The sequence below is a fragment of the Daldinia loculata genome (assembly GCF_022478755.1).
Source record: "Daldinia loculata strain CBS 113971 unplaced genomic scaffold F4817scaffold_95, whole genome shotgun sequence".
In the NCBI taxonomy this organism is placed as follows: domain Eukaryota; kingdom Fungi; phylum Ascomycota; class Sordariomycetes; order Xylariales; family Hypoxylaceae; genus Daldinia; species Daldinia loculata.
The window spans coordinates 37800-64926 of NW_026054949.1; the positions used below are offsets into that span (position 1 = coordinate 37800).

A 27127-nucleotide genomic window follows, 5' to 3' on the forward strand; every position below is an offset into this window, starting at 1 on the left:
TAGAAAATACAAATGTTATGTCTTTGTGTGAAGGGGTGATGCATTGGAGAATTGTTGTGGTATATCCCTCTCTGAGTTAGATGTCTCTTTCCTATAGGGATAGGCGAGATAACGCTCAGGTACTTGAATAAATGGCTGTGCGTCAATGTGGTTATTCCTATGGAACTTTAACAGTCATAATTACCTTCCATAATCCCGCTACAGTATCTATGTAAGATGCTAAGTGAAAAGCGGTGTGATACTCATCACGAAAAATCATATTCTTATGGTCTTGGTCATTTTCAAAATCTAACATAACCTAGTATTGATATATAAAGGTTGCTCTTATTTACAAAGACAGGCAGCTTATTTATTCGTGTCGTTTCCGGCGATTATTTACTTTCCTCGCCTCGAGTATTACGGAACGGCCATGAAGTATGATCTTCTTTCCGCAACGGTATCCGCTGGCGTCAGCATCGCTGCTGCGAGGGACATCTATGTGGCTAGTTACGCTGGGCCCGTATATCGCCTGGCCTTTACTAGCAATGTCGACGGGAGCTATTCATTACGGGAGGTCGGCTCGACGTTGGAATGTGGTCGTAATCCGGGATGGTTGGAACTTGATCCAGTAACAGGCACGCTGTTCTGCGCAAATGAAGCTTATACAATCACCAACGCTGGCTCGGTGGCGTCATTCTCCAAAGAGTCTCTTTCAATACTGGGCAACATCACTACCGATTATGGTCCAGTGCAGTCGGCATTTTATGCTCCCAATCGCTTAGGGTTGGCTCACTACTCGGGAGGTGCGGTCTCCGTCGGTATGTATGAAAACATCTCGTGTTGTTATTTTGAAACCCCCTTTCTAGAATGGTCTTGAAACTGCCTTCGTAAGGTATACAGTGGCTAACGCTTAGTAGTAAGTGTGATGACCCTATCATTTCTATTCAATCGAAAAATAACGGCGAATATTCTAGAATTATAGTATTGCGAAGCTGACACGAAATGTTTCCATACATTAGGTTGATACCTCGGATCCTAGTAACTTGGTCGAGCTTCAGAGCTTCCACTACTTCATGGACAAACCTGGCCCTAACTTGACGCTGCAAGATAAACCGTATCCCCACGGCATCGTCGCCGACCCTACCGGAAAATTCGTAGTGGTGCTCGACCGCGGCGCAGATGCCCTGCGGACATACGCGGTAGGATGGGATGATCGGTTAGTTGAATTAGGCGCGCACTATATCGATCCCGGGAACGGGCCGCGCCACGGCGTCTTTGTTAAAGGTAGTAGTAAGACGTTCTTCTACGTGCTGGGCGAGCTTACCAATTCGTTGCACGGGTTCGAGGTAGTGTACGGAAAAGACGGGACCCTGGGTTTCAAGCAGTTCTACAAGGACAGCGCATACCAGACCGGTTTTAGCGATGCCGCAGGAGTTGCGATACCAGCGGAGATCGCGGCGGCGGAAGATGGTAGACATATCGTGCTTTCTACGCGCGATGAAGGCCGAAGCATGTACCGTGGCGAGCGTAGTGACACTATCGCATCGTATAGCGCTGATCTTGAGACCGGTGGTCTGGCGCTCGTGGGGCTTACGGCGTCGGGAGGTCTCTGGCCGCGGTCGTTTGCTATTAGCAAGGACGGGACGCTGTTTGCGGCTGGGAATCAACATAGCGTTCCGGGGCGGCTGGTTGTGTTCTCGAGGGATCCCGGGACGGGTGTTATAGATGATCAGTGGCCGCTGGTGACTTGGACTACGGATGATACGTTGCCTGACGGCCGGGGCATATCGCATGTTATATGGGATGAGTGACTAAGTTACCTAGGTACTTATAAGTTATAGGTTGGGTTCTCAAGAAGTATAGGAGTTTTCATCTTTGGAGTCTCATAATTGTTAATAGCTATGAGGAGAAATGGGAGAGTGAGGGTCAGTGGTTCCCTGGTATAAAGATTGGATATGTAGCAATTCTTTGATACTCATCATCCTGATGATGTAGTTGAATTATCCCGTTCGCAGGTATGAAAATGGTTGAACCAATAGAGTGAATATGAATAATATCTCAGATCTGAGAATATGTAATAGATATGAACTTATTGGCACTAATTGGCGGGTATTTGTGGACCCTGTGAAGCTTATGTAGAGGTACCCCTCCTGCCCTTAACTGCCCAAAAGCCTATCATTGAGCACTGAGCAGAATAAGCAACTTCACCTTGTACATAGAAATAAATAGACTCGGCTTCTATAACTACACATTCTTTCAATATCCCAGATGATACTATTATGTAGAATTCGACCACCATGACTGACTGGAGATCTGAATATCTTACTTCCCTGCAAGAAGCAGAGCGGAACAATCCCGTGAACAAGGACCTCGTCGAGGCTTGTGAGTACCTAAGCTTTTGTTCCACACTCTTTCTTGTATTCCACTCCCCAGCCGACCATTCCTAATAAATCTCATTTCTAGGCTCCCAACTCGCCGATCGCGTAGCCGCCCTCGAAGCCGAGAAGGTAGTCTGGCAAACCTCAACGAACCCCCCAACATCGCCAGAAAACTCGTCGGGAAAACGCATTGCGACAACTGGTACGACGGATAGTAGTGCGGATCAGAACGTCGCCCAACTTCGGCTGGACTTAGCAGAAACGCTCCGGTCCAAAGGCCAGCTGCAGAGCAGACTAAAAGCCGCCGAAGACGAACTCCAGAAGCTGCGGTCAAAAGCGAAAGTCGATACTAAGCGTATTAACGATCTGACCGCAGAGCGTAACGCACTCACGGCGAAACTTAAGGACCGCAACGAAGAGCTAGCCGGCAAGAACAAGATGCTCAAGGTACGAATAAACGATGGTGTAGATATGGGTATACTGGGCTGGGACTAATGCGTAGCAACAGGATATTCAGGATGAGAACCTGACTTTAAACATACAACTCGACGTCACCGAGCAGAAAGCAGCCAAGATCGCAGCCGACAATAAGGACCTAATTAAGAGGTGGATGGATCGGATGAAGCACGAGGCAGACGCCATGAACCTGGAAAACGAATCACCAAGCAGTAAGAATCGTAGGTGAGGTGAAAAACCAGCATACCGCTCGCGGATGCTATCGAGCTTTATTGTATTGATGTGTTCTATTTATATAACCTAATAGCGGTATTGTAAGTCCTTACCATTTGATCGCATCCCTTGGTATCCTTCGAATCATGCTTATCTATGCGAATGTGGTATCCTAACGCGCGCTCTCACCTACCCGTTCTCTAAATTCTATACATGGAAATCATTGCTGACTTCTCTTTCCCCTATAGACTGGTCGGCATCATTATTTCCTGATGGAGATATAGTAGTCGCCTTCCGCAGCGGCCCAACTGACCCAGTTCTCGTGGTAGCGGTAATGCTGGACGTCAAGGATACTGTTTGCGACATCGTTAATAGCGGTTTTGTTTTCGTGGACGAAGGACTTTAGCGATATGATCTTGCAGCCCTTCTTCAAATCCAAAAACATGTTAATAAGGGCATCGTTAAGAGTGGAAGTGAAGGCTTTGTTATTGACGAGTATTACGTCCGCCTCCTTTAACTTCTCCAAGATCTTAGCGTTGGTGCGGAAGTCACCTCTCTCAAGATGGACCCGCCCATGCGCGACGCCCCAAAGGTGACATCTGGATCTGAACTCCTTCTCCTGAGCCTCGGCGAGATTGCAGGCATTCTCCATCATCTCGCAGCCGTAACTCCGACAGCCTATTTCAAGGGCCGCTTGAAGTACGACGTTACCTACCCCAGAACCAAGGTCTATGAAAACCTGGTCGGAAGTCATTTTCGTCTGCTCGACGAGCAGCTTCGTGATGAAAGGGTGCAGCAGCTCTCCGTAGACGTTGTCGCTTCCCATCTCGTATTTTGTGAGCATCTCTACCTTCGGCGCAACCGTGCGATCGTATACTTGTGTGAGGATGAACGACACCAGACTGGGCGGAAGATGGTGCTGTTGTTCTATGTTCTTCGCTATCGTACCATTCTCTACCAATTCTAATAGTTTGTCGTTGTAGCTTTTAAGTGCTGCTCTGAATACTGGCACATCTCTATACTTCTCGCTTATTGCGCGTTCCATCTGTCTTCTGAAGCTTGCGTTGTGGTCGATGAAAGGCTTCGCTTCGTCATCGGTGAGATATGTCTCGGCCACGTGCTCCACGACTAAAAGAATGTCTTTAACAGCGTCGATCTTATCTTTCTGCCATACTAGCTCGTATCTTGTCTTATGTTAGTGCGCCCTGTAATGCCTTTGGAGTTGGTACCCTTACCTCTCGCGCTTACACCGAGACGGATATTGTAGCTCTATCGCAACTTCTTCCGGTTTCGCGCCCTGAATTGGCGGACACTTTGTGGCGACCGAGGCGATATCCGCCGCATGGATGATGCGTGGGTCTCTGATCTCATCGCCGAATGCCTTCTTATGGCGCAGCTTGCGATTTAGATCCACCGACCTTGATTCGCTACGTCGCAGTCGCTTTCGGAAAGGATCGCTATCATCATCTTCCGACTCCGAATCGTTTCCGAAGGCGGGGGAGTCTCGTGGGGTGCTGGCTACAGCTTTGCGCTTCCTTATAATAGCACGCCTCTCGTCAGAAGAGGAAGGATACGGCGACGCGCTTTTGGGTCGTGAGAGGCGCGGATTTGGCGAGAGGCGGGGAGACGCGGAGTAATGGCTTGAAGACCCGCGGGGAGGATTCACGGTCAGGCTGGGCCGCGGCTTGGTGGGAACGACGACTTTTTCTACGCGGATCTCCTGAGGCGCGGCCTTCAGCCGGGATTTCTGATTGAAGATGCCCATAGCTTCTAAACGGTGGCGCAGGCTCGGGCGTTGTTATGAGCGGGGATAATCTAAAGGAATACTGGTCGAAGAATAACGATCTGAAGATACTGAGTCTAGGCGTCTACGCATATATGTATATAAAATGCGAATGCGAATGCGAGTGAGTGACTAGGCCATGAGAACTAACGCAATGCACAAATGAATGTGGGCATATGATATGTAGGTAGGTACGCAATCAAGTTCAAAGAAGGCGGAAAAGAGGGTGTAACTAGGCAACGAGGACAAGCAGAAAAAAAGATGGACTGATTGATTATTCAGTAGGTGAGCCCCCCGGAGTCCTAGAGTGACAGGTGCAGTTGCAGGTGCAGGTGCAGGTGCAAGTACAAATTAGGTATGAGGCGGAATCGGCTTTTCCAACTGTTTACCTAAGAACCGTATCCACTTCTATCGATAACCTGAACTTTTGACGTGAGAATTAAAGAAGGTTCTCTGCTGAAGCGGGCTGGCCTATGCCAGGGTGGCCCACCCGAAAGCTTGGCGACCTGGTTGCCTTGCATCGGACAATTACGGTATTGGTAAGACATTGTCCCCGCCTACATGACCTAGGTACCGGTACCTCATTACGTAGTACTGTACTTCGTACTGTGGCAGTTACTTACCAATTATTACTAGGCACGTGCCTCACCTGAAGAAAGATTTTAAATACATATTTATCGTTCGGCTTGGCTGCTTATAAGGTAGATATATCTCTTATTCAGGTAAATAGCTTCTCTCCCTTTGGCTAGTTATACATATACTGCGCAATCAAGATAGGTACATAAAAAGACCTTTGATTCTATATGTCATCCCCCCTTATACATCTTACAAACGACAGAGCAGAATACTCTGATTCGTGACAGTATCAGTATCAGTATGAATCTCACCCGCGGGGATGCTCGAGGATATGATGAAGCAAGGGCGACGAGCTCTTGTCGCTGTCAATAATCACCCAACAATGACTTTAACGAAGCGAGGTTGTTAGGCAGTTTCAACTTTTTGTTGCGTATGAAAGGCTCCATAGCCTTCAAAGGGCTAGTACATTTATACGGCTTACAAGAGTAGGTTTCATTGTTGCTGCGGTTGTGGCCACCACTGAACTTCCTTCAAAGTATGGCGAAAGGAAGTGTTCCGAGTTGATAACGAGCGGATTATCCGTTAAGCACGGAATAAGGGGGATTGTCCCCCGGAATAGGAAGCCGGTCCAGGTCCCTTTTAATCTCTGCTTTGGCATTGTTGCTTGGATGGCAATGAGTAAACAACAATGATGCTTTATTCTCCGAGTACTAATATAGGCAGCGCGGAATCCTCGCAGTTAACGCTTGTGGAGATATTCTTTTCCTACTAACCATTTATCTAATTCTAAAATTCTAAAATTACTATAGACCATTTTCAAGGTCATCATAATGTCAAAGAGAGGAATTATTGGCTTCCTTACAGCATTGGGCTTGACAGCTCAATTTGCCAATGGCCAGCTTCAACCCGATTGCAATCCGCTCCACACGGATTGCCCATCAAAGAAGTCTTGGCCGCAGGAGAATTACTATATTGATTTCACCAAGCAAAAGGGTCCCCCTTCGGACTGGACGGTTGCGAACTCCGAGGTCGTCAACTTCACTTCCAACGGAGCCGAGTTGTCATATGCAAAAAGGGGGGATGCACCGAATATGTGGACCGATTTCTACATGCTTGGCGGCCGATATGATGTCGAGATGAAAATTGCTCCGGGCCAGGGAGTGATTAGCAGCGCGGCTCTATGGTCAGACACTCAGGATGAAATCGATTTCGAATTCTCGGGTAATCAGTTTGGCCAGACGCCTTTCCCGCCTCGGGATGGGATGTGGGCTTTTGAGACCAACATCTTTACGCAGGGAAAGATGTGGGACGGTGCAGCTACTTACCAGAAAGATTCATACAAGCCAGCAGAGCAGTTCCATAAGTATTCGGTGGAGTGGGATGAGGACCACATGAACTGGTATGTGGATGATAAGGTCGTCCGGAGTGTTCTAGCCAAGGATACTCCTAAAGGCTTCGCCTTTCCCCAGTCTCCGATGAAGCTTCAACTTGGTGTATGGGGAGGTGGAGATCCTAGCAACAATCACTGGACTATTCAATGGGCCGGAGGTGAGGTCGACATGAAAGGCGCTCCTTATACTATGTATGTGAAGAGTGTAAATATTACAAACAAATACCCCGCCTGCCAGTACAGATATAAGGATAAGGTATGTATGTCAATTACTTATAGGCTACGACAGTCTTACTAACGACTTACAGAGTGGGAAGCAAGCTTCCATCGAGAAGATAGAAAACGGCTGTAACCCTGAACTCGTGAGAATGGCTAAGAGGGACCCTGCTGCGAATAACTATCCTGTCAGTTCGCCAGAATCGGTGGCCAGCGAAGTAGCGTCCTCTACTCCTGCCAATTATCCTACATATGATGCGAGCTCGCCTTCTACTAGCCAGTTACCTACTTCTTCTTCTTCCCAGTCCCTCGATACGTATCCGACTACTTTGCTGTCTAGCAGCGATGACTTGCCTACCTCTTCTCCTGTCGGATATCCTACGTACTCGGCTGGCTTACCTTCAGCTAGTGATCAATCAATTTCTTCGTCGGCAGGATATCCTACAAGTGAGGTGGGGACCTCCAGCATCCAATCATCGAGTTCTGTTGCATCCGGTTATCCCACGTCCCCGGCCGGGTCGTCATCTGTTGTGGTCTCTTCGTCTGCTTCCTCACTCGCCGAGACTTTCGAGACGTATCCCGCCTTAAGCGTACCGTCCGCAAGCGTATCATCAGCAAGCGTGTCGTCGGAAAGTGTATCGTCGGCTAGCAGCTTGAGTCTTTCCTCTGTTGGGGTACCGTCCTCGTCGACGGTTGATGGATATCCTACCCAACCGCTAACCGAATCTGGGACTGTATCGACACAGACATCAGTTGCAACGGCCCCCGGAGGGTATCCAGTGAGCTCACCGACTACTAGTAGTGGAATCTTAAGTAGTCTAAGCTCACTATTCTTGGGCACTACTACCAGTAGCGTGTTGACTCAGACCGACTCCAGTGTAGTTACAGAGTCTACTTCTACCACTGAGCTGATTGAATCGAGTTCTGCCCAGGTTGCTAGCTCAAGCGTTGACGCGGCCAGCTCTAGTGCTTCTTTAAGCTCGCAGGCATCCGGTTCTAGCTATCTGGCTTCATCCCCTTCGGCCTCATCCGCTTCGGTTTCATCCACTTCGGGTTCACTCTCTTCAGTAACACAACCTGCCACTTCGAGCATAGTTAGCGGCACTGTCGTCTCTTATTCCGAATCGTTTGGAAGTGCCTCCTCGAGCGTGATAGGCGGAAGTAACAACACTATTTCTACAATATATTCGTCGACCGTTTACACTGTCACGTCCTGTGCGCCGACAGTAACTAATTGCCCTGTCGGGAAGGTTACTACAGAGTCGGTCTCAGTGTCGACAACGATATACCCTGTCAGCCAGTCAGAAGGGTCTCAACCAATTGCATCTAGCACTCTTAGCGATACTAGTGTCGAGACGCAGCCCAGCTCATCTGCGACCGTATCATCAGCAACCATCTCGTCCGCAACTGTCTCCTCCGTAGGTAGCTCATATGCGACGATCTCAAGCGGGTCAGCCGTATTGCCTACAACCGAATCAGGCATTTCATACTTTACTTATCCAACTTCTGGAGGCCCGTTATTTTCGCAGACATTACCAAGTACGTACAGCGTTAGCAGTGAAATTACCAAGTCGATATTGTCAACGGTCTACTCAACGAATGTTGTTACTATCACCTCATGTGCTGCCTCTGTAACGAACTGCCCGGTAGGCCAAGTCACCACCGAGACCATCTCCGCGTACACTACCATTTGCCCAGTCACGGAAACTATCCTCGATGGCATAACTTATGGTGTAGTAGAAGGGACAGAGGCCACCGCTTTGCCGCCACCATCATCATCCGCTTATCCAGTGAATTCTTCAAGCTCAAACCCAGTTGAATCGGTGTCGTTATCCGGTTCTAGTAGCCTCTATCCCACCACCAGCGTGATAAGTTCAGCAACAATAAGTTCTCCGGTGCTCGGCTCTAGTAATATTTATCCTACAGCTAGTTCGGGAATCTCTGTCGGATTTAGTTCTTCGATAATTAGTTCGAGTATTATTTTCCAGAACTCAACAATATCTACCCCTGGGAGTATCTCCGAAGCATCATCTCAAACCTATCCAGCTTCGTCCATTCCGGTTTTGAGCACTGAAACTAGTATGACTACCTCGACAGTTTACTCAACAAATATTTATACTATAACTTCCTGTGCGCCTGGCGTTACGAACTGTCCTGCTCAGCTAGGACAGGTCACGACGGATCTTATCTCGCTGTATACGACTGTATGTCCTGTTACCGAGTCGCAAACCACGATCGACGGAAGTTCTTCGGCACTTCCGGTTGCTACACAGACTTCCACGCCCGGTCAGACAATTTCCTCGTACGCTACAATGAGAAACTCTACGTCGGCTGGGGCTATTCCTAGCTCAAGTGTATCTGCCCCAGTTCAGTCAAGTGCTACCCAAGGCGTACCGTCTTATTCGATGTCTACTGAGTCTGGAATTCTGGTTGAGTCCAGTACTAGTCAAGCTGCGTCATCCTATGCAACGTCTGTGCAATCTGAGACAGAACCTACATCATACACAACGTCGACTATATACTCGACGAATATTTACACTGTCACGTCTTGCGCTCCGGGAGTGACTAACTGTCCTACTAAGGGCGCAGTGACAACGGAAGTTGTTGCTGTGTCTACCACGGTCTGCCCTGTGGCGGACAATTCAAAAGACACGCCGGGAACTACCGCCTCTGCCGTGGAATCCCAATACACAACCGCTGCTATCACGTTCAGTGATACCGTGAGCGGTTCGGTTATTGTAGTAACAACGACTATCACCTTTATTGATACACCTGTGCCAACTTCGTATTACCCAACTCAAGCGATTGGCACGTCTAACACTGCAGGGACTGATGCTATCGCGTCGAGTTCGCCTGGAACGTATCCTAATATAACCAAACCAGGCACAACCGTGACACTCGGTAACTACTTCACGACTGTCATCGAGTACGACACGATCACTCCCGAGGCCCCCGCTTCCGTGTCGTCTGGGGCTACTCCTACTAGCTACTACACAGCATCCCAAGCATCTGCCGACGCTTCGAGCTATCAGATGAGCGAAGCCTCCAGCACCGTAGGAACAGCCGCCACCTCAGTACCGGTTGCTGTTAGCTCGGCCTCAAGGTCAGTCTCTCTGTCTAGCTTTTTCTTGGTCGTTTGCGCAATTTTCATTCAAACCTTCAGAGGACTTGTAAACTGATGGTCGTTCCTGTTAGCTACCCGGTAGCGTCGTCGCAGACCGTCCCCAAGAATGCACCTGGTGAGTCCTCGCATGTCGGTAATGATCTAACAACGGTAACCTCCCCCACCACGGATACTCGTACCGTGTTCCAGACACGATCTTCCGAGCAGTCAGGCACGTGCGTGTGTGAACCCTCGACCGTGACTGTCACTCAAACAGTTGCACGAGTCACTGTGACAAGCACAGCCGAACCGTTTATCGCCAGCACGTATTCTATGGGTACTGCTCCTCTCGGCACAGGTGGGACGACCACGAACGCCTACCCGACGATCACGCCGGCGATACGAAGGTGGTTTAGGCGAGGTCATGGAAACGGGGGCGCACATGGACATTAATGAGATGCTAAGTTAGACGGATGAAGTAGGGACTTACATTGCATTGGATAGTCACTATATATTTCATAGTATTAACTTAGGTGGCAGGTTCCACGGATAAAAACCATTGTATATTATTAATTTCTAGATTTTGTTCATACGAGAAGTCAAAAAAATGCTCGATTATCACTTCGTCAATGTGGTTTATATGCTGTACAATGTTGTAAGGAATGAAAATGTCTGTCTAAACGTGGAAGATTGGGGGTATCTTGGAATATCAGTCTAATGTATATGGTACCAAGGTATGAATATGATTGTGGCACTACATAAGCGTACGACCCACGAAGCGTGCTTGTCCAAGCGCTCCAGATTACGTGGAGTCGAGTTTCTGTTTGTTTCATTCGTGCGAAGTTCTTACGTGATACGACTACAACCTTAGGTGTGTCTTAACCACGCGAGCTCCGGTTGGATTCGCCAATAGGGTAACCAAAAATATCATGTAAGAACGGACGGAAATATTGGACTACTAGGATGAAGCCTTACCAAGTATTCTGTCGGTATTCGTATCTCAACTCTATATCCGCCTTTCCGCGCATGTCACCTTGAGGCTAAACCAGGTTGTTATCCCCTATCCCCCGATCTGCAACTGATGGGCCGGTAATAATGCATTCATATATCTACCCCCCACATCAATATAACGCCTAATCGGCCTGCCCCGAACTTTGACATACCTATCTAAATATAACTATAAATGCCGAAGAAAAAGCCGCTAGGATGATAGGAGAATATGAAAACTGACAGGCGAGACAGAACCCTCGTCATGTACATGTGTAATCTATGTACAGGTGTAGTCTGACCGAATACAAGGTGTGCAAGCTAGACCGTAAAGAGATTCCGTAAGATCTCTGCGCCGTGGCTCAAGTTATATATAACAAGCTGACCCTAGTCGTAGAGTTGCTGTTATATTATATCAGAGCCGAGTCTAGACAAGAAATATGACAATAATTATTCTGGCGTAAACAATACATATGTGCAACTAGTGCCAGCAAATCTCTAGAGTTTCCCCCTATCCGCATCCTCGGGTCATAGTCATGTCTGGCGTTCGAAATATTACGGTTCCATGGGTACCGTTGGACGAGTTCGATTGGTCGTTCGCGCGCACCGGCCCGCTGCCCTGGAACCTGACGGTCTGGTATGTACCCAAGACCCATGAGATATACCAACATGGCTGTTTGATAGGGGCTAACGGATCATAGGTGTCTTCTCGCCGTCTTCACATCCCTCCCAATCTGGATGACCGTCGAGCTGACCGCCTGGGTCTTATATGCCTTTGAGCGATGGAGCGGGATTTATTTCTGGTCCGTCCTCGCTACGACGTGGGGTTTGACGATCCGCGCCGTCGGTTTCCTACTCAAGTTCTGCGTGCCGCAAGCGAACTGGATATTGACATATGTGCTAGCCGAGGTTGGTTGGGTCATGATGGTGACTGGTTTTAGCATCGTCCTGTGGTCCCGGCTACACCTCGTGATTTCGCCAGGCACACCGATCCTGCGTATCGTACTCGCCATGATTATAATCGACGGGTTCCTATTTCACGTGCCAACCGTCATATTTCAGTACTTCATGTCGAACGCAGCGACGCATGAGAAATATCTTCCCTACATGAATGTGATGGAGCGTGTCCAGGTCTTAGCATTCTCGGTGCAGGAGGCTATCATCTCTTCCATCTATATCTGGGGAACGATGCAGATGTTCAAGTTATCACTTAACGCTAAGGCCAAGAACACATTGGCATTTCTTATCATCGTCCAGGTAGCCGTGGTTCTGGCCGACATACCCGTCATCGTGCTCGACTACTGTAACTACTTTACGCTTAAGGCCGTCATACACTCGTTTATCTACGCTTTCAAGCTACAGATAGAATTTGTCGTTCTAAACGAATTCAAGCATCTCGCCAACGGCGGCATCACGGGTGTTAATGGGTCCTTTGGAAGAGGATCCGATGATTTCACACAATTCCATGCTGGACCTCTAGATATACCGAAAGGGAATAGCACTGGCGCATATAATAACTCGGGCGTGTCAGTGGTTGTGTCAGCTGGTGGGCCGCCATCGTCAAGGGTAAATCGGTCTGATTCATCCGGGACACATGGCCGGCGTGCAGAGCAACCCGATGCTCTTGAAGCCCAATACCTAGGGAGGTATGGTATGGCTATGTAACTTTTATGCACTCCATCGGTTTTATAGAATCCTCTACTTTTTATTAAATTAACAGATATCCTTTATGAGAACAGCATAGATCTTGCTCTAGCAGTCAAAGCACCGCAATAGACAATCGAGCGACTCATGCAACTACTCGAACATCCTATATACTAATGCTACCTCCATGTTCCGCTATCGAAAGCCGTAATACGCAAAGCCAAATGATACCCAACTAACCAAGAAACATCGCCCCTTTTACGCTGATCAGACTACTCCGGATGTTAGTTCATAAAGTACCAACCTGACCTAATGCATATTCTTGCCAACGTGAAGGTCGTACAGAATACTATCATGAGAGCCATAGCGCCTATCATCCTAATAGACTTGATAGGGGCTTCGGCTTTGGCTGAGACACTTATGTCGTCCCTCTACCGAATCATCGAATTGGTATAGCAGCAAGAAATAATCCTCCGCCCTCCCCCTCATACCGCCTATCACGGTATTGACCTCGCTCATCTCCAACGAAATGCACCTCGGATACCTCTCCTTGTTCGACTCTTTCTATAAAAAGGCGGGGGGTTATCAGTCTCTTCAGAAATAAACATAACCGTCAACACCAACTCTTCAACACCGACCCTAAGAGCACTGTGCCCGAAATGAGATATTTGATTTCTCGTTTAGCGTTCGCCTTATTATTGCGAGATGCCACCTCTTTGTACCTTAATGTAACAGCAATCGGGGCAAGGGACGGCTCCTCGACACTCGAATGTTGGCAAATGAACGTACCGTTCAAAACATCCTCCGAGCCCGGAACAGCTGGAGGCCTTGTGACGACTCTGGGCAATGTCTCAAATGTGTCCTACTCTATCCTCCCGCCCCAGTACGATGGCGGCTTACACAATGCGCCATACGTACAGTAAGTCCTTTCCTACTCCAAAAGCTGCGTCACATAGGCAGTTTAGGTACCTGGTACTAATACAAGTTGCTTGGCTAGGTGGGTTTATTTCACTACTGGATTGGCATACATTACGCTCCCCGATGATAAAGACACCAGCGCATTTGTAAATGGAGGTCAATTTAGCCTCATCTTCGTTGCCGATACAGCGGCTGTCAGCCAAAGAGGACATCATACCCAATACCCGGGTATCACTGAGTCGATTTCGCTCCTAATTCCGACAAGCGATGGAAAGGTGCCCGAACATAATGTGCTACACATAGGTCCGTGTAATTTTAACGAAGTTGCTGGAGTTCATGAAGTCGCACTGGCTCAAAAGAATCGGGACTGTATCAGGCAGAAAGTTGAGGGCCGGGCTAACGATTTGTTACTTTTTATTCCTTATTGAATGCCTGCTTTATACTGGAGTACGTATACGGACGTACATAGTTTACGTACCTATCTATTAACTAAACGCATTTCATCATAGAACTCAGAAGATATTAGAGATAGGAAGTGGTTTTCTAGGGGTATGTACGCCTCCTAATAGTGGGAGATTTCATATCGTGATTATCTAGGGTGTATCATGAGCTACGACTTTAGTATTCAAGGCTTCATCCTACTTTAGGTACCTAACATAATACTGAATTACATAACTACCTGATTAAAAGTCTCTCCGAAGTAGCATACCCAGTGGTTTCTGAATTGGCTATGGCCAAGCTAACTGTACTACTGCCGCTTAACTACTGAGTTAATGGGAAGATACTGCGTTATCCTAGCCTCTTAGAACATTGTTCGCTATATGTCAAGTTAACAATCAAACTGAAACCTAGTAAATAGTCCTTGACAGAGGAGATCCACCGCGTCCAACCCTAAGATTTATTACAATCAACGAGCTAGCGCTAGCTGGTTGGTCAAATTTGGCAGAATATCCACTAGAGTATCGCGCTGTGCGGATAATCATTAGCGTCTGATAATTCTGGACTAAAACCCCGAGTTGGACTAGGTGAACTGTTGAAAAAAAGAGAAAAAAAGTAGCAACGAGCTCAGCAGGGATCGAACCTGCAATCTTCAGAGAGTGGAAGACCATTGATGGAACCGAAATCTGACGCCTTACCATTAGGCCATGAACCCCATTCGTGTTACTACAGTTGAATAATTAGCACTATGATATGATAGTTCTAGTCAAGCACAGTAGAGCTGAGTGAAGCCGCAAGACGACTCCGTCTTAGGGATGGTGTTAGTATATATGCCTTTTGACATGGAAGATTTGGATACAAAGCTCAGTATTCACTACCTTAGGTAGAAATTAACAACCTACTCAACGTTATTGAAAGTTAGTTTTATTCACTACAATATTGCATTTACGACAGCTTGGGCACTTTCAGCTTTGCAACTGCTAACCGTTTTCGATTCGGGTGCTGTATCGATCAGGCCCGTTTACGTAAACTTATTTACGAATTATAAACATGTTTGCGTCTTGAAGGGAGTGTATTCTCTAGGGAATAAGAGTAATAGCTATGGCATCCCGAGCGCTATTAGAGAGAGGAGTTTTTCTTCGTCCCACATCCTATGTCCAACAGTAGAAGGTACCAATACCTTCACCAGCAGATCCAACAGCGCAAACCCCCTGTTACTCCCTCACCAAGCGAACTTTTCTTTGACCAAGTCTTCGGATAGCTTCCATAGCCTTTCAGCCCCCTCGCTTGAGGTTGAATAGGAGTTCGCTCGATCGGAAATCTGGCAATCTATAAGGTAAACCCCGTGGTTTTCCTTATCGCCCTTGGTCTCAGGAAGGCTCAGTTTCGGATCCAATGCAGCAACAAGGCTTGTTGCTGATCCCGCTCCTCGTGTTTTGAAGTAAAGTTGCCCCCCTTTCTTCCAACTGTCGATTAGATCTCTCGTGCTTTGTGTAGCTTCTCTGGCCAGCTCTGTACTTATTACTCCGGGGTGCAGGGATATACTCAAGATTCCGTACTTCTCGTACAGCCTCTTGTTCAATGCTATGCTGAATAGTACATTCGCAACCTTGCCCTGATTGTAACCTTCAAGCGGCAGGTATGCTTTGTCTTCAATATCCACCCCTCCCCACCGTTTGTGCATCTCGTAAGGGGGCTGTTCGTCTTCGGGGAGTTCTTTGCTCTTCTTTTCGAAATTGAGATCACTCCATCGCATACGGGCGGATACTGGAGAAAGTGAAGAAACGTTGATGATCCGAGTTGCCCCTTTTGGGCTGCGCTCTGCCGCCTTGAGAAGTTTCGGCATGATCAAGCAAGTGAACAAAAAGTGTCCGATGTGATTAGTGGCAAACTGTATCTCAAGTCTATCTTCGTTGATCGTGCGTTCGGGAATAATAGAGATGGCGGCGCTATTGACGATGATATCGATAGTAGGTATATCAGACCATGATAGAAGTTCGCCGGCAGCGGCCCTAACAGTTCTCTGTGTAGAAAGATCGAGAATAAGAGAGCGGTAGTCTACATTAGGAAATTCAGCCTTGAGCTTGTCGATGCACTCTTGAATCTTGGATGGAGTACGGCTGGCGAGGATTATGTGGGCTGGAGATTGAGAAGCCTATAATAATATGTTAGAATATTAAGGGACAAGCGAGAAGGATACCTACAAAAGCTTGCACAGTTGTAAATCCAATACCGGCAACATTTACACCCGTCACGAGTACCGTTTTACCACGAATCTCCACAGCAAAGGCCTTCGCAACATCCAATGCCTCTGTATGATCATTGAATTCGGGATGGGTTGTAGTAGTCATTTTGGCGTTGGATTCGTCTATCACGTTAATTTTGAGTGGGTCAGTCTTTTCAAAAAGTCGATATGATATCAATTCACGGTAGTTATTTAGAATTATTATCAGTAGCCTCTCGTCTCGAATTCGCTTCTTATTTATATTCTTAACTTTCTATTTGTTTTGCCCAATGAGCGTATTCCTAGCGAAGTTGAGGAAGTTCAGTATGCAGAATAACCTGTCGTGTTGGATGGTCTTAACGGAGTTTATAGCTAACACCTAGGTAATAGCAATCAGAGATATAGGCTGTTAAAATAAATACGTCTTGCGAATTAAGAAGTCTTGGGCTCAATTAGCTGTATAGTCTTTGACGTGCTTCTTGGGCTTGTATTCTACTAACGATTCATATCTCCGAGAGTCCTGTAGCTTAGTTTTGGTTTACGAAGTACATGTATTCGGTGGAGGATTCGGAATTAGTGGGCATAATATTAGATAACCCCGAAATAGTTGCATGTTACTAGAACGGAGATAAGAATCGGAGACTCTAGGAGATAACATTCCAGCCTTTGTCGTCTTTTATAATGGAATGATCTTGAAGTCTGTTATGAACTATTATGACCCGTAAACCTTTTTTAAAATATGAAGTTATTGTTTAAATTGATGATTTTTTCATTCGCTATTGCGCTCAGAGGTAGTATATATCCACATACTCACACAAGCTGCCCCAGACGGGCAAGCAATACTAAATAGATACATCCTTAAAATCAAAAGTGAAGCTGTTGTCCTAGGATAACGCTAAGGGTATCCGAACATTCCTAATCAGATAGCCTTCCCAAGTTCCCCCCCCTCAAAACGCCGTAATCTAAGTAACCCATTTTCCTATCTCAATCGGCGATATAATTCGCCCCATCCGTGTTTTTTTATATCCCAAAGCCAGGACTTATCAACAACCGAGACGCAGTGTTGCGATAGCATCGTGTTGATACCCTCCCGCTTCAATCTGTTCGACCCATTCGCGTGCGATGTTTCCACAGGTGCCTGTTTGACAACACTTGTGGCGGCATGGATGCCGAGGAGCGCGTATACACGTCCTCTTCTGCTGCGCACCGGGCATAACTGGAACGCCGAGTTCTATCACCTCAGAGTCGATTGTAGTTATGCCGACATTCGTCTGTGGAGAAAGACGGGAAACTCGAAGCCGTCCTCAAAGCTCAGCGCATTCCTCCGGTGGTGAGAGGGAATGTGGTACATGTCGTAGGCGTCCTCATCTTCGTCTAAGGCTGATTCGCAATCGCTGAGGGCTGGGCTTCCGACCTCAAATGAGAATGTTTGAATGTCTTGTAATGTGTTCTTTTTGCTTGGCGCTGGAATATCGATGGGTTTGGTTTGTGTGGTGTAATTGGTCTGATGCTCCATCTCTAGGGATTGGCTTTGTGTGTGTAGTGATACTTGTTGATATCTATTACTATTGAAGGTATATATCGAAGATATTGGCTTGTTGGTAGATGTGCTGGATAGAAGAAAAAAAAAAGAGTCTATCCATGATTAGATTGATCTGATTATATACCTGATCTATCTAGATCGAGTGATCAAGATCCCCAGTTCATGCCGACAGATGGTCTGAGAGAGTTTATCGATCAAACTATGGACACCGAGCCATTCTCGTCTCACAAGCAAACTACAGAGAGTTTCAAAGTCATTTTTTGATGCACTCGAATGCATCCCGAAGTGCATAATAATTGAAAGTGGGTGCAAATGGTATGTTTTTTGAGCCAATGAGTTGACGATCGTACGATCGGGACAAACCGGTCGCTTGCGAAAGCACGACGAACTCGCAAACAAGCCGCGCACCGTCAATTGCATAATTTAACCGGGCGACTAATCATCTGGGGAACCCCGGATTCTCTAAGGCAATTGTCTAGACTCGTCTAGCGGGAGGCGATTTCCGGCGATCCCCTATGTACATTATGACCATCCAAATTAGAGCTTGACATCTCTATTCAAGAGTTTACTACTATGTGATGATGTGTCTTAGTTGTTAAAAGATTTAGTAGGACCTCTAACCTATCTAACTTCAATTAAATTCTCACCTAACAATGACGATATACCTTCGTCTAAGCATGTGTTGCTATAGAAGTAATATATATCATCGTCATATGGGTACTTAACAGGTACTCAATTGCAGCTGCATACGTACGTTGTCCAATTCCTTATCACTCTTAATAAAATATGTAAACATTCATCATATCCACCTCTTGGCAACCCAACAGAAAACCCATTGACCATCCAAATCTCTTGCTAACCATCCAATAGTCATACGAACAAGAAACAACAAGAAACAACAAGTCCATGATATTCCTAGCAAACTCGCACTTCAGGACTTGGATGCCGTGTTACAGGATGGGTCGGTTCTCCAATCTCGAGTGTGAATATGGTCTGTTATACTAGATCACACATCAGATGGTTGGAGATATTGCATTCCGAATTTTTGCTTGTGCTCCACATGTTATTGGAACGCTAAGAACCGAATGTGGCTTTGGACAGAATCAATAAATCATACCTATGCATTTTATCACGTCGGACATGGCTGCATGGCATATTGTGGTTACTCCGAAGGGTAACACCATGAGCCTAGAAGCTGCGGACTTGGCCTGATCACTTCTACTGCATTGATGCGCGTATCTTGCCACTCAAATGTTCTAGGTGTTCTATTCTGCAAGCCTTAAATTAATTTCCCTTGAGAAGCTGACCTTTGAAGGATCAGTCTTCACATGACATCCAATAGACATAGTGAACTTGACTTGTAATATATTAGCGCTATCTATCGAGTTGTCGCGCCTTTCGGAAAAGGCCAGTGATAAAGGATTACCTAGTCCGAACTAATAGAATGATATCTCGAGGCTTGAAATTAAAAAGGGTAGAATATTTATGAAATTTTATGAAAGTTTGAAAATACTTATGTTCCTACAGAATTAGAGTGCTTTTAGAAGTATCCCGGATCAATCCTTAATTAAAGCGCAGCGCCAATAAATATGAATATCGATTGGGCAAGACCTAAACCCGTTGCAGGGTCGTATAGGTAAGTACTTGGAGCACCGATAATTGTCCTAGCACAATAGTCGACCTAGGTGTAAATAAGGTAGGTTTCGGCGCCAAAGGCGTGGATTGTCATATTATTCAATCAAGTTGCTGACTGGGCACTTATTATATTCGAGTTATACGAACCTGAAGCGCTGTTATATGATTGATAAAATGACTCTGGAGTCTGGACACATGTGGGAATAGGTGGGAGCAACCCCGGAACGAAATCTATAGCATTCGGTAGTTATTTAACCCTGTAGAACATTTGATAATCATTGAAAATGAGCTCTGAATGATCGGTCCAATTCGTTCTCTACATTCTATAGTGCCTTAGGTAATAGAGCCGTTATAATTTTACTCGAATATATTCTCTTGCTTTGGGTACCTATACCTATTTCGAGGAAATTCTAGATGTGGCTTCGAAATATTCTAACCAAATTCCCTTTATTACCAAAGATAAAATATCAATTATTATCACATTCTAAGGTGTTGACTAAAACGGCAAGGGAAAAGGCTTTGTGAACTATTCGAAGTTGAAGCTCAATGATCCATCTAACCCCTGAATCCGCATTCAACGCTTTACAAACGTTACGATAACACTCAACATGCCACTGTAATCAACCCGTGATAACTGGCCTGATAAGAGGTATGCTATGTAGTAATTGGAGATGGAGAACATGCTTGGAGAAGTATAGTATCCACGCACATACGATTGCAGTGTACCAGTGGAATATTTTCTACTATCCCCCCCTCTCCTCCCCCGCCTTTATAAATCATATTCTTATCAACGACTCGCTTGTATTGGGCACAAAAATACATGTAGTAACCACAAAGCTATGGTCTAATAATCCTTTCTAGAATCTAGAATATTCATATTGAAAACTTTGATTATTACCTTACTAGTAGACACCCAGGTAATAACTTTGCTTGAATACACCTTCGATTCGAAAAAGTGATTCATGTCCAAGTTCACCTTGTTCGTACTCGTATGTAGTACTGCTTACCTATATTTGGTCGGCGGATATATCTCTAAAAGCGACGTGGAGACTTGTCGATAAGACATCTCAATCTACACAATACAACTAGAAGAAACTGAATTTATTGTCACTCAAAGTTTATACCAAAAGCGTAGATATGCTCGAAGTTCGTGAGATCACAATAAAAATAGCACAAGATGGGTTCAAGAGTGGTAAGTTTACCGCTAAGGAGCTCACCAGCGCGTTTCTTGAACGTATCGCAAAGTGGGATAAGGCCGGTCCTCGGATTAATTCGACAATGGCCATGTCTGTCACGGCACTGGAAGAGGCGGAAGCTCTTGATTGTTATTTCAAGGAGCATGGAAAGTTAAAGGGAAGACTTCACGGAATTCCAGTATTGGTTAAAGACCAGGTACGGACATCCTCAAGAGGTCAAGAGATATTGAGCTAATTAGAATGTTTCCCCTAGGCGGATACGAAAGGAATGGTCACCACATATGGTTCAGCTGTTGCGAAGAACAATATCCCCGATGAGGACGCATTTGTGGTCACTAAGTTAAAGGAAGCTGGCGCAGTGATTCTAGGCAAGACTACACTCGCAGAATGGGCTACGGTTTGGTTTAGTGCGAACGGCGCGACAGATTACGAGTTCACTAAGAACCCTTATAACCTTGGCTACGACGTTGGAGCATCATCTGGAGGCTCTGGTGCCGCTGTGGCTGCAAACTTCACTATCTTAGCTGTGGGAGAAGACACAGGTGGCTCTATTAGGGTCCCATCGTCCTTCTGCAATATCGTTGGTCTTCGTCCAACACCTGGCCTTATCTCGCGAACAGGCTTCTGCCCCTTGATAAAAGTGCAAGATACACCAGGGCCGATGGCGCGAACAGTTACTGATTGCGCGCTTATGTTAGATTGCATGGTGGGATTCGACCCCAGAGATGATTTTACGGGTTTCGCAGCCACTGCGGCCGCCCTTGGCCTACCAAAGGGCGGTAGCTACGCAGCTTTCCTTCGAGACGGAGTAGGGAAGATTAAAAAGGCGAAGATAGGGGTTGTCAGACAAAAGTTTGGCCCAGACTCTGATCCATATTGCAAAGCAGTGAACAGAGTGGTCCTAGCAGCAATTGATAAACTTCGGAGCAGCGGCACAACTTTTGTCGACGTATATATCGAGAATCTGGACCATTACATGATTTACCCGCTGACATATCTCCAAAGGTCACGCAGCGATATCAACAGCTTCTTGGCGACGAAGCCACATCTTCCACAGGACATTGCGGATATTCTTCCAGAAAAGTCGGATACCCCCTATATGAGTACGCTATGCGCCGTAGCGCATGGCCCAGAGGATCCTAGAAGTGATCCGACTTACCTCGATCGAATTCTGGTACGTGACGAATTCAAGCGTAAAGTGGAGTGCCTCATTGCATTACTCGGTCTTGATGCGCTCACTTTGCCAGATGTTCGAGTTCCCCCTCCGCGATTTGAAGATGCTACAAACGGCAGATTTATGAAGAATGGAGAGGAAGATTTCCCGACCAATACATATCTCGCCAGCGTAACACGCCATCCGGCCATCTCAGTGCCAGCTGGGTTCACAGAAAACGGACTTCCGGTTGGTATGGAGTTAATCGGATTAGAATATCAGGAGCAAACCCTGCTCGAATTGGCTTACGGGGTAGAAACGATAATAGGAGGGAGGAAAGCCCCGCCAGCGCCATTTTAACTATTATTGTCAGTGAAGAAGACTTGGTAACTACCTATGTGTAAAAACACAATTTGGCTTATGAAGCTATGCCATACTTTAAGGAAGTTAAATGGCACTGGTTAGTAGTATGGTCTCCAAGTTCGATTAATTTAGTATCCATCTTAAATATGAAAGGGCCGTTCGTAAAGCAGGTTTAAATTGTTCAATATTTCCTATCACTCTGTGTTAAGAAACTTATAACTTTATAAACAAGTGTCTAAAGCCTATAGCCGTTAAGTAAATATGAGAAACCTTCACGCGCACGGAGTTGACAGTTACTACCTATTCATTGAGCTTATTAAACACCTTGAATACAAGAAAAATCACATACATAGAAAGTAAGTGGAAACCCTAAATCCTTTCAACGCATGTGTATCAGTGAAAGAGGGCCCGAATATGAAATAAATATATACATTATTCACTTATGTAAGCCCGAAAAGCGCCATGGCTGTGCCTCATCGTGACAGCGCACCGGGCCGTTTACTTCTCCTTTCCAGATACTGTTGGGTCCGGAGATTCCCATAAACTCCGAACCCCCTACATATATGTACCCCACCAACAAGATATGATCAATCATCTATGAATGTAACGCTCTCTGTAGTAAATATTGTTCAACTCAGATTAGCAGGGCTGGTTTATTGCAATACGATCACAGCATGGTATTATCAACAGCCACCCCTGGCGGCGGCCCGGACGGGTTGCTTCTTCCGAGCCAGGATCCGTGGTATACGGCCCCGCCCGACTTCGAAGCTTCTACCCCTGGAACTGTGCTCCGGGTTCGAGCTGTCCCGGGTGGGCCGACTGTCTTCAGCAATGCCTCTGCAGCCTTTCATATTCTATACCGTACCACTGGCTCACGATACCAGCCAACCTGGGCAGTGACGTAAGTAACCCAAGTCTCTTGTTCAATATAACTTAATCCATTAGTCTTCGTCGAAATATCTAGGTACCTATCTAACCACCTAACCATTGACTAGATCCCTGATTATCCCCAAGAAGTCCTTTGTCTCACCATCCGGATTCAATGCCCTCCTTTCTCATCAGCTTGCGTATAACTCGCCGAGTATCGATTTCGGACCGTCATACCGTATCTTCCAGCCACCGCCCGTGAACACGTTCGGCATCCCCACCAATCATGAAAATGTTGATACAATGCTGGGTCGCGGTTGGTTTGTTACCGTTCCCGACTTCGAAGGACCCCGTGCTGCCTTCGGCGCCATCGTCCAAGCCGGCCATGCTACTCTCGATGGCATTCGCGCTGTGCTTTCTCTGTGTGGCAATTCCGAATTTTTGCTCTTACCTACTAGCGCAGACAAGTTCAAGTATGCGATGTGGGGATATAGTGGCGGCTCGCTCGCTTCCGAGAAGGCCGCTGAGCTGCAAGTCCAATATGCCCCTGAACTGTCAACCGGCTTCGTGGGTGCCGCGTTAGGTGGTTTGGTGAGCGATGTAGGATCTGAGTTTAGCTTCACTAACAAACTGCCCTTTATGGGGAACCTGGTCTTGATTTTACTAGGTATTATGAACGAATATCCCGAAGTTGATACATATCTCCGTAGCCGCCTCAAGACTGATGGTCCGCAAAATGCCGCTGCTTTTCTTAAGGGCCGCGAGATGGATTCAGTGCAGGCTTTCCAAGCATATGCCGGCCAGGATATCTGGGGCTTTTTTATTGGAGGTCAGGCCGACTTTGAGGAATCAGAAGCCTTGCGTAGGATCAAAAAGGTTGAGTGGATCCTTGGTTTCCATGGTGCCCCGGAGATCCCGCTCTTCGTTTATAAGGCAATCGGGGACGAGTTTACCCCTATTTCTGACACGGACGATCACATCGCCCACTATAAGCGGTATAACGTCTCTATTCTATATGAGCGCAACACGGCCGGTGGTCATGTTTCTGAGATCGTAAATGGTCAAGACAGAGCATTGGAGTGGCTGAATAGTGTGTTTAGCGGCTCGCATAATATTACAGACCAGGGAGTCGAGATTCGCGATGTTACCGTGGATATTTATAAGCCTCCTACCGTTTAAAGTCACACAATACTCTCTTATAGAGAATATCTAACGTCTATTCAGCTAGAACGTACCATTATGTATGGAATTTTAGGATATCGAATAAAGACTAGTATCCCACATACCCTCATAGTCACAAGTAATCTTATATCCGTAATTCTAATCTGGGATAATAGTTACACTTCAGTTAATATATTTGATGGGGATTTTGTAACACCGGCCCCTTTCTTTCTACTGGCGTTACTTACCTACGTCCCCGATATGTAAACCTATAGGTCGCGATGCTGGTAAAGCCGGTTAACTCCGCCTAATTGCTAGTATCCCCTGGGGTATGAACTAGCTACAGAGTAAACCCCTCAAGGTTATATAAAACCTAATTGGCTGACACGATGAGCCTTTCTTGAAGAGTATGTCCGGATCCTTGGCCGGTTTCCGAATGAGCGGGGGTTCCTCCGTAGTCAGTTCGCACTTGGGGAATTACCAAGCACGTTTTTTCTTTCTTCCGTATAACTGTCCTATTACAGATACATATACGCGTCGAAAGTGCAGGAGTTATGATATTCATATTATCTCCCAAGCATCTCGGCGGCGCCGAACAATGCCGTGCCGTTTGAGAAAGTCAATGCGCTCTTGGCGGCCCGTAAGAGATTCGTACATAGCGCTGTGTGGCGAATCTCGTGATAGCTTGTAGGTTAGATGTGAGTAGTGTCACGAACAGCATAGGCGGTGTGATGCGTCTAACGCCATTCGCCGATACGTTTGGCCTTCTTGTTCTTCTGGATCCAGGTTTCCTTCTCTGGCGGAAAACTGTGAGAGTCGCGAAGGCTCCCCTCGCCGTTCTCGGCCCTATCAGTCGGCTCCCCACACACGATGTTGATCTCCTCCTCTAGGCAGTTAGTCTTTGTCGGGGTAGACAGGAAACGATGCGGAGTAGACATCTAGACTCACCTTGGCGACCTTCGACCACACTTGTACCTACTTTGAGTAACCATGTCTGAACTTAAATGTAGTTAATCACAGACGGAAACCTGGAAAAGTCATATATATGGCTAATAAGAGGCGCTAACCCCCACTGAACTCACTTGCGGATTGCCTGAAATGGCCGAAGGGAGTGACGATTTTCTGCAAATGTTTTGTATTTATTTTACCCCCTACTGGTTGCACTTATTGCATATTAATAAACTTTCATTTAAGAGGTAGGTAATTTATGTATGGTTAAGTTTTAGGGACAAGTCGTAAAACCCATTAAAGCTTTGATATAAGCCATAAGCTTGAAAGTGAAAGCAAAGTTAATATTTTATTTACTGATATCATTTTTTGTACGAAGGTCCGGGCTAAAAGTCTTGCACATGTGGAGGACTTTAACATCGTATTCGAACGTTATTTTTTTTTATTAACACTGTATTAACTACCTGTTAAGCTAAAATTTAAATAGTGGCCTATATGTTAAGTTTAAGTAATTTACCATTATATTTATAATAACATTAATTATTATAATTAAAATAATACCGTGCGGTTTTTTTTTTAATTTATACATGGTTTATTAAAATTAAATGTATAAAATTTTTAATTTAAACTTTTATATTTATTTAACATTTATTATTTTAAACTTTAATTTAATAACATTTAAAAATATGTTTTTTATAACCGTATTTAATAAAATAAATATACGGTAATTAAATTAAATTTTATAAATTTATTATATTTTATTATTTAATTTTTAATATTATTTATTTTTAATTATTTTATAAAATATTTTTATTTATACGTAAAACTTTTATTTTAATTAAAAAAAAACCCGTTATAAATAATTATTTATTTATTTATAATATTACGATTTTATTAATTAAATCATTTTTAATTATATTTAAATTTACGAAAAATTATTATGTTAAATTTTTTTTATAATTTAAATAAAAAAATAATTTAATAAATAATATTTAACACGTGTATAATTATATAAATTTAAACATATTATATAATTTATAAAATTATTTTTAATATATATTAATACGGTTAATTAAATAAAATATTATGTTAAAATAAAAAAAAATATATAAATTAAATTTAAACGGGTAATTAACGATAAATTTATTTAATTAATTTAATATTTTATAATTTTAAACGGGAAAAAAACTTATTTTATTTAAATATATATTTTATAATTTTATATTTAAATAATAATTACATAATTTAATTATATAATTTAATTATAAACGGGAATTATATAAAAATTATATAAACATTACATGTATTTTTATATAATTTTATTAACATATACACGTATTTTTTATATTAATTTTACGCGATATTTATTTTTTTAAAATGCACGTTTTTTAATTAATTAATTAATTAAACATTTAAATTTTACATATACATTAAAAATCATTTAAAAAAATTTTATTTTTAACTTTTTTTTAAAATAATTACATGCGATTAAATAAAAACAATATAATTAAATTAATTTAATTAATTAAATTAAATCGATTTAATTAAATTAAATAAAAAGTTATAAAATAAAAATATTATTAAATAAACGGTGTAAAATTTAATTAATAAAATAAAACGTATTTTATAAAAAAACGTTTTATAAAATAAATAAACATATAATATAAAAAGTTATTAATAAAATTATATAATAAAATATATATTTTTAATTTATTTTTATTTTAAATGTTAATATAATAAAGTATAAATGGTAATGTACATTTAATAAAAAAATAAAACATAATATAAAATAAAATTATTATAATAATTGTTATTAATTTAATTATATTATTATATATATAAATGTTATTTAAAAAAAAAATTTTTTTATATAAAAATTAATCACGTGTTACCACATAATTATTTTTATGTAATAATATTTTATTATTAATAAAATTTTTTTTTTTTATATAACGT

At 44.3% G+C, this 27127-nt stretch overlaps 9 protein-coding genes and 1 non-coding gene across 10 annotated transcripts; 7 read left to right on the top strand and 3 right to left on the bottom strand.

The window, feature by feature from the left end:
• Positions 1 to 409: 409 nt before the first annotated feature.
• F4817DRAFT_369609 (putative isomerase YbhE) lies at positions 410 to 1790 on the top strand (the record flags this gene model as incomplete). The annotated part of the gene is made up of 2 exons (XM_049307371.1): positions 410 to 793; positions 999 to 1790. 2 exons carry the CDS (start codon positions 410 to 412, stop codon positions 1788 to 1790), a joined length of 1176 nt encoding a protein of 391 aa, XP_049153954.1.
• A 363-nt stretch (positions 1791 to 2153) lies between these two features.
• On the top strand, positions 2154 to 3092 carry F4817DRAFT_307989 (autophagy protein 16). The gene is made up of 3 exons (XM_049299880.1): positions 2154 to 2361; positions 2443 to 2804; positions 2866 to 3092. The coding sequence occupies exons 1-3, from the start codon at positions 2277 to 2279 to the stop codon at positions 3040 to 3042; spliced, it is 624 nt and encodes a 207-aa protein (XP_049153955.1). The 5' UTR covers positions 2154 to 2276; the 3' UTR covers positions 3043 to 3092.
• Positions 3093 to 3165: 73 nt separating this feature from the next.
• Positions 3166 to 5228, bottom strand: F4817DRAFT_307997 (histone H3-K79 methyltransferase). Its single transcript, XM_049299881.1, has 2 exons — positions 4262 to 5228; positions 3166 to 4210 (listed from the first exon to the last, which is right to left on the bottom strand). Exons 1-2 carry the CDS (start codon positions 4789 to 4791, stop codon positions 3289 to 3291), a joined length of 1452 nt encoding a protein of 483 aa, XP_049153956.1. The 5' UTR covers positions 4792 to 5228; the 3' UTR covers positions 3166 to 3288.
• Positions 5229 to 6215: 987 nt separating this feature from the next.
• On the top strand, positions 6216 to 8716 carry F4817DRAFT_362427 (glycoside hydrolase family 16 protein; the record flags this gene model as incomplete). The annotated part of the gene is made up of 3 exons (XM_049306529.1): positions 6216 to 7031; positions 7924 to 8187; positions 8642 to 8716. 3 exons carry the CDS (start codon positions 6216 to 6218, stop codon positions 8714 to 8716), a joined length of 1155 nt encoding a protein of 384 aa, XP_049153957.1.
• Positions 8717 to 11617: 2901 nt separating this feature from the next.
• F4817DRAFT_369612 (uncharacterized protein) lies at positions 11618 to 12746 on the top strand (the record flags this gene model as incomplete). The annotated part of the gene is made up of 2 exons (XM_049307372.1): positions 11618 to 11718; positions 11783 to 12746. 2 exons carry the CDS (start codon positions 11618 to 11620, stop codon positions 12744 to 12746), a joined length of 1065 nt encoding a protein of 354 aa, XP_049153958.1.
• Positions 12747 to 13384: 638 nt separating this feature from the next.
• F4817DRAFT_362429 (uncharacterized protein) lies at positions 13385 to 14290 on the top strand (the record flags this gene model as incomplete). The annotated part of the gene is made up of 3 exons (XM_049306530.1): positions 13385 to 13644; positions 13723 to 14012; positions 14241 to 14290. The coding sequence occupies 3 exons, from the start codon at positions 13385 to 13387 to the stop codon at positions 14288 to 14290; spliced, it is 600 nt and encodes a 199-aa protein (XP_049153959.1).
• Positions 14291 to 14703: 413 nt separating this feature from the next.
• Positions 14704 to 14796, bottom strand: F4817DRAFT_t151. Its single transcript has one exon. It is a non-coding gene; the product is annotated as a tRNA-Arg (tRNA).
• Positions 14797 to 15082: 286 nt separating this feature from the next.
• Positions 15083 to 16800, bottom strand: F4817DRAFT_353508 (putative short-chain dehydrogenase). Its single transcript, XM_049305386.1, has 2 exons — positions 16286 to 16800; positions 15083 to 16236 (listed from the first exon to the last, which is right to left on the bottom strand). The coding sequence occupies exons 1-2, from the start codon at positions 16430 to 16432 to the stop codon at positions 15304 to 15306; spliced, it is 1080 nt and encodes a 359-aa protein (XP_049153960.1). The 5' UTR covers positions 16433 to 16800; the 3' UTR covers positions 15083 to 15303.
• Positions 16801 to 20293: 3493 nt separating this feature from the next.
• Positions 20294 to 22659, top strand: F4817DRAFT_353547 (amidase signature enzyme). The gene is made up of 2 exons (XM_049305387.1): positions 20294 to 20875; positions 20933 to 22659. The coding sequence occupies exons 1-2, from the start codon at positions 20621 to 20623 to the stop codon at positions 22190 to 22192; spliced, it is 1515 nt and encodes a 504-aa protein (XP_049153961.1). The 5' UTR covers positions 20294 to 20620; the 3' UTR covers positions 22193 to 22659.
• Positions 22660 to 22723: 64 nt separating this feature from the next.
• On the top strand, positions 22724 to 24371 carry F4817DRAFT_308090 (LIP-domain-containing protein). Its single transcript, XM_049299882.1, has 2 exons — positions 22724 to 23096; positions 23191 to 24371. The coding sequence occupies exons 1-2, from the start codon at positions 22870 to 22872 to the stop codon at positions 24239 to 24241; spliced, it is 1278 nt and encodes a 425-aa protein (XP_049153962.1). The 5' UTR covers positions 22724 to 22869; the 3' UTR covers positions 24242 to 24371.
• Positions 24372 to 27127: the final 2756 nt, after the last annotated feature.